Genomic DNA, 9,662 nt, shown 5'->3' with positions numbered 1-9,662 from the left:
CGCGCTTCAGCTGCTCGCCCACTGGCCCGCGCCTGAGAAGGCCCCGCCCCTCGGGCGGGCCGCGCAGGGCGCGGAGCTCGGCGCCGACGCGGCCGCGCAGCGGAGGCAGCCCGGGGAGGGGGCGGGCCCGGACTAGGCCCCGCCCCCAGCCAGGGGCGGTCCCAGGCCAAGCCCCGCCCCCGGCAGCGCGGGGCTCCCCGGGGCTCCGAGGAGCGCCCAGCGGGAGCGACGGGAACGGCGCAGGGGCGGGAGCAGCGCGGCCGGCCTGAGACGGGAGCTGACCCCTTCGAGCAAGCAGCTGAGRGGAGAACGGGGGGAGCAGGGGCCAAGCTCTCCTCAGCAGCGGCCAGTGACAGCACAGGGGGCAACGAGCACCAAGTCCATCACCGGAGGTTCCCTCGCTCCGGGAGGAAGAGCTTCTCTTCGGTGAGGGGGAAGAGAGGCCTGGAAGAGGCTGCCTAGAGAGACTCTCCTTCTTRGGAGRTCTTCCAAACCCACGTGGATGCAGGCCTAGGCCCCAGGCTCTGGGTGTCCCTGCTGGAGCAGGGGGGTTGGACGAGACTGTCTCCAGGGGTCCYTTCCACCCTCTGCCCTCCTGTGATCCTAGAGGGGACAAGAGCACCGCAACAGGCCCTGAACGCAGAGAGGCAGGAGAAGGTAAGCAAGTCTGGTGCCCTTTTCTATCAAACCTCAGTCAAGGCAGTGATTAAAATACAAGGAAACTTTATTTTTTTCAGTTTTATCAAGATTTTCCTGTGTTTTTTTTTTTTTCTCTCTCCTTTTTTTTTTTTTTTGATGTTGTTTTGTCTTCAAGCTGCTTATTAGTGGACAAGTCCAGTCAGTTTTTGTATTAAAAAGGATCTTGATGGAGGTAGCTTTGTCTCTGTCCTGGCTTTTGCTTGGTCTCGCCTGTGCACTCATCTCGGTAAACAAACTCAAAATAAAATTAGAAACAAAAAACAGGAATTCCAGGCTGAGGCAGCGAGCAATGCAGCCAGGCTCTCTGTAACAGACATGGCGCTGTGGCCTCCAGTCACTATATACAGAGTCCGTCGYACGTGCCCCTCTCTCAAGCGCGCTCCTCGCTCCATCGGCTGGCTGCAGCGGAAGGAGGTTCTTCTCCCAGAGACCTGTACAGCAGCTTCCACGGAGGGAATCAGCACCCGGTCAGGAATGTCAGGCAGGGGGAGAGCGTCAGGGGGAGGGTCGCTTCAGCTCGGCCGACAGGTCAACAGCTCCGCCCCGGCCTCACTGCTGCTGGGCCACCTGCGGGGCGAGACGAGGGCGGCTGGGAGGCGGCGGCGGCAGGCGGGGAGCGCTGGGCCCGGCCGCCGCGCGGCCACGTACCTGCTGGGGCGGCGGCGGCGGCGGGGGCTCGCTGCTGCGGTTGGCCAGCCTGCTGAGGATGTTGCGCTCCGACATCTGGAGGCGCACGGCCACGGGCGGGATGCGGGCGATGGTGGCAGGCAGGCGAGTCACGTCTGCCTTCATGTCGCTCAGAAGCTCCTCCAGCTGCTTCAGAACTGCAGGAGAAAGGGGGGGTGGGTTCAGAAGAAACCCCTGCCTGGGTAAAGGGCCAAATGGGGCAGAGATGCTAAACAAATATGCCCCCTTGCTCAACACACTGTATCACCTTTGTGCAGCACAGCGTTGGCGGGCTTGTTGCCGGCCATGGACTCCTTGGAGAGGTGCTGGTGGCTCTCGGCCAGGCACTCCACCTCGGCGAAGCGCGTGTTCAGGGCCATGGACGGGTGAGAGGGGTCTTCGGACATGTTCAGGTAGGCAGCTCGTCGCAGCTGCTCCTCGATGACCAGCGCCTGCTCCAGGAGCTGCGAGAGACGGGCTGGGTAAGAGGCAAGTCTTCAGCAAGGGCCCTGCGCCCCCCAGCTCGCCTCCTCTTGCTCCCACCTGCACCAGGTGGGATTCCACAGGTAAATCCGCAGTGCACAGGCTAGTGCCTATACTGAAACAAAGCCTGTATACTGCAAAACAATTCAAGAAGCACTTAAAGGCTCCAGTAAGCTCAGCCAGGCAAACGAGAAAACCAGGGTGTAGCCCAGCCAGTTTAATAAGGAAGTCTCATCCTGTAGGATACTCCTCTGCTAGTGTGGCTCAGATTCCTAAAGGCTTTATAAAATAACTCCCTCCTTCCCATCTCTAAATAAAAGAAATAAATAAAACTTTCAGTCTTTCTGTAGAGAGCAACAGGAAAAGGGGTCTTCTTTTGAGTTTCACTGAGAAATATTCTGAACTGCTAATAGGAAGGAGTCTTAAAAAAAGGAAAAAAGAACAAAAAGGCACTACTTAAGCATGTCAGATAAGGACACTTGAAGAAATCAGGTCAGACAGTGCAGAGCAAATAAGCAAAGTGACACTGAATCGCAGGGTAAAATATTCAAGAATTGCAGGGGTTGGTTTTAAAATGGCTTTCAGGATGAAACTACTGTCACTTGTAAGTACTTCAGGAGACTTCAGGAGACTGACGACAGYCCCTTCACCAGTCCAGCATTACACGATGTTTTCAAGTTCTCGAGGGGGCTGTGGCCCACCAAGCAGAAACCGTGCTGGAAACGGCCACTAACACCTCCTGAGTGGCAGTTTTTAAGGGAACGTGCAGAGAGAACGATGATTCAAGCTCCCCAACACGCTGCTTCCAGAGAAAAGGGTTCCTATCATCAGTAATTCTAACAAAATACTGCATTTTTTAGCCACCAATAGGAAAAAACATTGTAAAAATCTTCACTTTAACAGAAAAAATGAGAATGAAGTTCAATAGAACAGATTAATTGAAAAGGACACTTATCACTCTGAAGAGGAATCCTCACCTTAAACCTCCTTGCCAAGAACTTATTCTTAATTTCCAGGAAGTTGCCTCTGTTCATCTCACCCTTGAAAGGTTCGTTGAGGATGGCGTAACGAGGATCGTTCTGAATATCTTGCCAACGGGCATAGCCATGACTGAGATGGGATGAGCTCAGGCAAACAAAGGCATTGAGAACAAGGGAATACACAGCCCAGGCAGCTACATTTTGAGAGGCAGCAGGGAGAGGAGGCACCGAGACAGGGAACAAGGGCAAGGGAAAGGCAGGAATAATGCCCTGCTCACCCAGTCGTACCTATGCTGACATGAACCCCTCCTCCCATCAAGGCAGCATTCTTGTGGAAGAAGTTTGAGCAGCCTCTCACTTAACACAACTCCCGCGGACCCAAAAGAGTGTACAGGAACAAGGGAAGGCTGCTCATCCACCCGGTAAGGATACTTGATAATTCCAGCAAGGAGCCAGTAGTCGTGACGCCGATGCCAGATTTCGTAGGTCTTCTTCGTAACAGTTGCAGCCCGTTCCTCATTCTGCCACAGGGAGTGCAGTTCTGGAAAAGCAAAAGACAGGAATAGCTCCAGGTCTCAGCAAGACAAGTTCAGGCAGGTAAGTCCAAGCAAAGGCAGGGCTCTCACCAGTAAAGCCACCATCAGCTATGTTGAACATGAAGCGCTGCTTTACTGCCTTCTTGTGCCTTTCATCTACTGACTCTTTCAGCATCTCTCCATTCTGCAGCATCACCACATCTCTCTTATCATCCTCCTTCTTCTCTTCTGCACATACAATTAGGAAACAATTAAGAAAAACATAGCACGTCCCACAGCAAGTTGGACCCGCAAAGCACCTTTGCTGGGGAAGGGTTAAAGGAGGGAATGGAATCGTCAGCGCTCACCCTTCTCATCCAGGGTGATTATAGGAGGTTCAGAGGGTGGCTCGATAGATGTTCTGTCTTCTACCTTCTCCACATCAGCTGCAGAAGGGGAACATGAGATGTAGCTGTTAAGTCCAAGGATTCAGAGCGTGAAACCTAACACTGCTCTCTGCCTCCCTGTTCAAAGCCCTGAAATGGCCCCCTTGATTATCATCTACAGGTGCCCCTTTCTTTGGGGKGCAGTACTCAGTCAGGGAAGATGCAGCTTGAGGAAGAAACTACTTTTTTTTTTTGTCTCCCTTTAATTGCTCTTAAGGGTCTTAGCCTTCCTAGAGATACCTTTGCTCTCCACTTCCATTGGCTCATCTGGTCTTTCTTTCACCTCTGGTTCCTCTACTTTTTTTTCATCTGTCTCTGCAGGATTTGCTGGAGATTTTGCTTCCTGTGGTGGTGTCTCCACAGGCTGAGCACACTGCTTAGGACAGAAATTATCAATGAGAATAGAAGCAAAGCAGCATACGGTCAAAATCAACAACCTACTTCAGCACTATGAGAAAACAGCCAAAGGAGTTTGGAAAACATCTTAAAAAACAGATAGAGGGAAGATGCACAGAACTGCCAGGCCGGCTCCTCTAATGATGCTGGGAGTTTGCTTTTGGCCTTTTCCCAGGCAGAACTTGCCCCAGGAGCTGAAGGGCACAGTAGTGCAGGGCAGAAGTATAGATATTTGGAACTGCATGAAGCAAAGAGCCTAGCACTCACCTCCATAGAAACCTCTATGTCAGTGGCAGAGGCACTGAGCTCCTTCTCCGGTTCAGCTGACTCTCCTTGTTCCTTGGTGCCGGCTCCTTCTTCTACCTTTATTCCCTCTTCTGTGTATTCCCCAGCCCAGAGCAGCACAGTGGACAAGAGAAGGAAAGAAGCCATCAGTAGGGTCTTCCCCTGACTATGACCAAGCACACATCTCCTGAGCTCCCAGAGATTAGGCCCACACAAATGGGACCTCTGTCACTCAAGAGCAAACCCTTTTCCCGCCCACCACAAACACAGGGCTTCTCTTCCCACTGAAGTCAGCTCATCCTGGGAAGCTAGTGTCCTCTCTTGCCTTTAAGGGCATGCACATGTCTTTGGCAGCCCTCCTAACACGAGAGGTCAGTTGATCTGCGTCCACCCCCAGGCCCCCTACCACAGCTCTGGTGAGGGGGAACAGGTGGGGTGAGGTCAGGACGCAGGAGTGGGCAGGGGGCGGCTCTCACCAGCTGGGGGGACRGGAGCAGGAGTATTTGGCTGCGTATCCCCTGGCGTTGAAGGGGTCGGAGTTTTGGGAGACGGTGAGCTTGGCTGTGAGAGCTTCTTGTTCTCCTCTATCTCTGCCAGTTCCGGCATGCTCCAGCGTCCATTCACGTGCTCAAACTCCTGCACCTGCACGACAGCAAGGAAAAGACTGTTATTGCACCAGTCGTGTAAAGCTGATCTTTGTATTGAGCAGAACCATCACTTGGTATGTGGCAAAGAAAAAGGTGGGGAAGAAAACTCGCTGGCCTAGCGCGGCAGCAGACAGAGGGTGCACGGAGGCGGCAGGACGTGTCGCCCTGCTAGGCGCTCACCTTCTTGCGTATAAGCGACATGACCCCGATGCGGGTAAGGACGTGCTGTCGGGAGAGGCCTTCCCTGGGCACTCCGTCTGCGAAGGTCTCTGCGCCATCGGCTCCGGGCTCGCACAGGTGGCGCATGAAGAGCGACACGTAGGCCCTGCGGGAGGAGCGGCCGCGCCGTTAGATTAGATGGCAGCTAAGACTGAAGCCATGTGGGATCCAACTCTTTTCAATATACAGCAGAGGAGGCCACCCCAAGACTCCACACCCACAGTAACACAAGTACTGGGTTTTCTACCACTTCAGGAGAGACTCTCCATACAGAATTACTACAGGAACTCACCAGTTGTCTCAGGATAGAGTCAGAGATCATTTTAAACCAAGAAAGGGCTTGGGTAGAACGCCGTTACATGCCTGCCTGACTAGGCTACTCTAGACCAGACACTTGCTTTCAGTGACTCATAGAGCTAGTCCAAAAAGAACCAGGATCAATCCCTACTCTCTCACGGGGTACACACATCCTCCCTTGTCTTAGCAGATCATCTAGTACAACGAGGAGCTGCAGCCCCTCAGAAGGGCCAGAAAAACCCTCCATCTCCTCCCTTCCACAGTGGCTAGAGATTGCCCATCTTCTTCACCTAACACAGCCTTACTTGAACTCCTTCTCTGACTTGCCACGGAGGTCCCGAACAAGCCACTGGGTGGTGAAGGCATCCTGAGGGGGCATTCCATAGCGCATGATGGCATTAAGGAAYGCTTTCCGTTGACGTGCATTGAAACCCAGGACCTGGAAAGTGGAAAGGCAGGCGTGGAGACGGCCCTATATACAGGGGCAGCTAGGACTCAGACAACTATCCTGGGTGGTACTTACCTCAATATTCCCTCCCACGCGAGCAAGTAAGGGAGGCAAAGGCTTGTCCTTATCATTTCTCAGGCCTTTGCGGCTAGGCCGACGAGCTGCTGAAGAGAGAAATGCAGCTAAGGAAGAGAGACAACGCACAGCATATTGTGGTGTGAATATTTCCCTTGCAAAAAAGCAATATAAAGTGTACCAAGCAATAAGTTCCAGCTGCTCTCACACCCAGAAAAGCTGTTCCAGGAACCCTGGCTTCACCACAACTTACCTTCAGACCTCTCATCGAAGTCCTCATCTCCTTCTTCAGAAGCAACTGAGTAATCTGACTGGTTATCTGACTGGTCATCCTGCCAGTCTGAAAGAAAAGCAGCACGTGAGCCTGAGACGCTACTCCGTAACTCTCGCCGCAGCACACGCGCCCGCGCCCGTCCCCAGGACTCCTCTGGGGTTTGTACCTCTGTCTTCCTGGGAACCGTCGTTGTAGTTAACCTGCTTGCGGATACGTTTGCCCTTGCCCAGGTTCCTGGCCAGATCCTCTTGTTGCTGCTCATAATGGTGACGCAGCAGTTTTTCCCAGTAATCAGGGTCAACTGACTCTTCCTGCTTAATGATCTCCCGTTCAACCTCCTCTTCCTCCTGTCACAGACAATAAATTCAGAGCCAGCCCTGTACTCCGAATTCCAACTTCATAGAACAGAAATACTGCTGCTCGCTGCTCTCACTAGCATGAGGACCCTATTTGTTTCTATTTAACTAATCCAACATCACTGATTAGAAGATACTAGCTGACAGCTGCCTTACACTCACCCCCATCTCTTCTTCACGGACCACATACTGCGCCACTTTGAAAGAGCTGAGATATTCATTCATGCCCTGAAGTTCTGTGTCTTCCGTTTCATCCTGGTTTCGGTCTAGCAGGCGCTCAATTGCTTTGTCATCATAATGGATGACGCTGCTGTCCTCACCTTCTTTGTTATCTCCTGGAAGAGAAGCACAGACAGTGCATGAACACGGAGTGCAAAGGACGGGGGATGCTGTGCTCAGGCCCTCAGGGCCGCAGCACGCTGCCTCCTGGCCCAACGAGCCAGTCCTCCCCACCTCACCCAGCTCCCCTTCCCAGGCACTCACCTCCCTCAGTAGCCTCATCCTTGAAGAGCTCCTCAGTGCCAAATTTGAGGATGTCATCAAGCTCCTGCTTAGACATGGAGCCTGTCTTGGAGCCCAACCCTGGCCTCACTACCAGATGCGTTAGCATCATTTTCTTCTTGGCCACCTGCGTGATACGCTCCTCCACTGAGGCCCTCGTCACGAAGCGGTATATCATCACTTTCTTGTTCTGGCCAATCCTATGTGCACGACTGAAGGCCTGCAGAAGAGAACACGTGCTCAAAGCAGTCCAGAGCCACACAAACAGTGGCCTGTCACACGCCATCAGCTTTAAAAATTCCCAGCTGTCTTTATGTCTCTGCTGAAGGTTAGCAAAGGTCAAGCCATGGAAGAATGCTCTGTTTTTTCACTTACCACTTCTACCCATCTGCACCATCAGCTCTAACTTTGTGTTTTTAAGATGGAAGTCTCACAGATATTCCTCCTCTCCTACTGATGCTTTTACCTCCCCTCTTCCTCAGTATCACTCCTTAGCAAGCAGTCTCACTCATTCTCACCTGAATGTCATTGTGGGGATTCCAGTCTGAATCGTAGATAATCACAGTGTCTGCTGTAGCCAAGTTAATACCAAGACCTCCGGCTCGAGTTGAAAGCAGAAAGCAGAACTGCGGAGCACCAGGAGCTTGGATACAAGGAGAGAAGAGAAGTAATCAAGGGAGAGCATGTTATGCAAATGTGGATTTTTATTTGCTCCATCACATCATGTGATAGGAATCACAACCACTTTCAAATTCCAGGGCAACAATTGAAGACGTAGGCAGTAACCAACAACCCCACGCTGACCTCTAACAACACACATAGCATTTTTCACTTTGTGCAGGAAGTTAGAGATTTCATACCATTGAAGCGATCAATAGCCTCCTGGCGCATGTTCCCTGTGATTCCTCCATCAATCCGCTCGTATTTGTACCCTTCGTGTTCCAGAAAGTCCTCCAGAAGGTCCAACATTTTAGTCATCTGAGTATCAAAACCAACAACAGTGAGTGGTGCGAGATGGTATCATACAGGTGGCCTCCTTTTTCAGGGCAGGAGTTGCCAGCCTTCATATTTTTCCCAAATACCTGTGAGAATATGAGCACCCTGTGACCTCCTTCCTTAAGATTCTTTAACATCTTCTGGAGCAGCAACAGCTTTCCAGAGGCTCGAATAAGAGCACTACCATCATACATGCCATTGGGCATTTTTGGAGCTTCCTGAAAAAGAGGAAAAAAGGAATGTAAGTTATAAATCTTCCCCAAAGCAACTTGAAGGGACATGGCTTGTTATTAGACCCGATCTGTATTCAGTATCGGATCCTGGCTCATGTCTGGCCATTTAACTTGGCAGAACAACCATGGGCAGCACTACTTACACACCACTGCTCCCCTACACCTTTTCTGTCTCAGTTCGTCTCCTTGATCCCCCTGCCTTTCTTACCAACTCAGTCCCTATTTTTACTGCCTTCACTGTCTTACAGTAAACTGCAAGACAGTTCCTACTCGTTATACAGAAAGACTAGGAAAGGAAAGGTCTTCCAGGACATCAGGTCTACATAAGATCATAAATATAAAAAGCATGTGTGCAGCAGGGAGGATACAAGTGAGCAGAGGAATAACAATCCTTCCTAAGCTAAGATAACTGTCTCCCTGATATCATCCAGCAAAGGATTTCCATCTAGAGAATCAATCAAGGGACAGAACATACCATAGCAGCCACAGGAAAGAGGTAGGGGTGGTTACAGCACTTCTTCAGATCCATAACAACGTTGAGCAAGGAGACTTGGTTACCACCACCACGTGCATTCAGTGCCTCAAAGTTTCTTGTCAAAATGTATTTATAGTATTTCCTGAAAAAAAGGAAAGTAACTGAGTCACCCTCAGGAGAATGCCCAGCATACTCTTGTTGCCAGCCTCTGCACAGTTCCTGACGTTACCTGCCTGCTACCTATGCTCTGCCAGTAGCACTCACTACCCCTTCATCCCTTACATCAGAGCCCAGGATTACTCTTCCCTGTACTCCAGTGGCAGCAGGAAGTCTTGCTCCTAAACAGCATGCTGAAAGCCTTGCAGTGGGATGAGCAGCCAGCTCCAGCACCCTCTTTCAMACTACAGAACAGAGCAACAGGAGTTGAACAGCAGGTGCCCCCTCCATCCCCRCACTCACTTCTGCATGGGGCTCAGCTCCACTCTGACAATGAGTTCTGTCTTAGATGGCATGTTCTTGAACACATCAGCTTTGAGGCGCCTCAGCATGTGCGGGCCCAGCATGTCATGCAGCTTCTTTATCTGATCCTCCTTGGCAATATCTGCAAACTCTTCTAGGAAGCCCTCCAAGTTACTGCAGAGAAAGAGATACACTTGGCAAAAGCCACACAG

At 51.6% G+C, this 9,662-nt stretch overlaps 2 protein-coding genes and 1 non-coding gene across 5 annotated transcripts in view; all 3 read right to left on the bottom strand.

The window, feature by feature from the left end:
- The window catches only part of NOP2 (NOP2 nucleolar protein), a 5,884-nt gene extending 4,963 nt beyond the window's left edge, over nucleotides 1-921 (bottom strand). The window contains exon 1 of the mRNA XM_026054276.1: nucleotides 910-921. Coding sequence (XP_025910061.1) covers nucleotides 910-921 — 12 coding nt within the window. The remainder of the gene's footprint in view (nucleotides 1-909) is intronic.
- The window catches only part of CHD4 (chromodomain helicase DNA binding protein 4), a 22,052-nt gene continuing 13,171 nt past the window's right edge, over nucleotides 782-9,662 (bottom strand). The window contains exons 18-39 of one of the 3 annotated variants that reach the window (XM_026054294.1): nucleotides 9,451-9,624; nucleotides 8,992-9,133; nucleotides 8,370-8,501; nucleotides 8,148-8,265; nucleotides 7,806-7,930; nucleotides 7,270-7,507; nucleotides 6,949-7,121; nucleotides 6,597-6,777; nucleotides 6,410-6,496; nucleotides 6,157-6,245; nucleotides 5,939-6,072; nucleotides 5,298-5,442; nucleotides 4,947-5,112; nucleotides 4,453-4,562; nucleotides 4,030-4,165; nucleotides 3,712-3,789; nucleotides 3,455-3,592; nucleotides 3,261-3,369; nucleotides 2,826-2,958; nucleotides 1,634-1,829; nucleotides 1,348-1,523; nucleotides 782-1,266 (exon numbers count right to left, since the gene is read on the bottom strand). In XM_026054294.1, the coding sequence (XP_025910079.1) occupies nucleotides 1,249-1,266; nucleotides 1,348-1,523; nucleotides 1,634-1,829; nucleotides 2,826-2,958; nucleotides 3,261-3,369; nucleotides 3,455-3,592; nucleotides 3,712-3,789; nucleotides 4,030-4,165; nucleotides 4,453-4,562; nucleotides 4,947-5,112; nucleotides 5,298-5,442; nucleotides 5,939-6,072; nucleotides 6,157-6,245; nucleotides 6,410-6,496; nucleotides 6,597-6,777; nucleotides 6,949-7,121; nucleotides 7,270-7,507; nucleotides 7,806-7,930; nucleotides 8,148-8,265; nucleotides 8,370-8,501; nucleotides 8,992-9,133; nucleotides 9,451-9,624 (2,998 nt within the window). In that variant the 3' untranslated portion in view covers nucleotides 782-1,248. The remainder of the gene's footprint in view (nucleotides 1,267-1,347; nucleotides 1,524-1,633; nucleotides 1,830-2,825; nucleotides 2,959-3,260; nucleotides 3,370-3,454; nucleotides 3,593-3,711; nucleotides 3,790-4,029; nucleotides 4,166-4,452; nucleotides 4,563-4,946; nucleotides 5,113-5,297; nucleotides 5,443-5,938; nucleotides 6,073-6,156; nucleotides 6,246-6,409; nucleotides 6,497-6,596; nucleotides 6,778-6,948; nucleotides 7,122-7,269; nucleotides 7,508-7,805; nucleotides 7,931-8,147; nucleotides 8,266-8,369; nucleotides 8,502-8,991; nucleotides 9,134-9,450; nucleotides 9,625-9,662) is intronic. The other 2 variants (XM_026054295.1, XM_026054296.1) reach the window with 2 other exon arrangements.
- LOC112960159 lies at nucleotides 4,781-4,920 on the bottom strand. Its single transcript, XR_003251718.1, has one exon.

Source organism: Nothoprocta perdicaria, unplaced genomic scaffold (genome assembly GCF_003342845.1).
Source record: "Nothoprocta perdicaria isolate Ctin4 unplaced genomic scaffold, notPer1 scaffold_120, whole genome shotgun sequence".
Classification (NCBI taxonomy): Eukaryota; Metazoa; Chordata; class Aves; order Tinamiformes; family Tinamidae; genus Nothoprocta; species Nothoprocta perdicaria.
The sequence above is the reverse complement of the archived record's forward strand: the minus strand, read 5'-3'. Positions and strand labels throughout refer to the sequence as shown.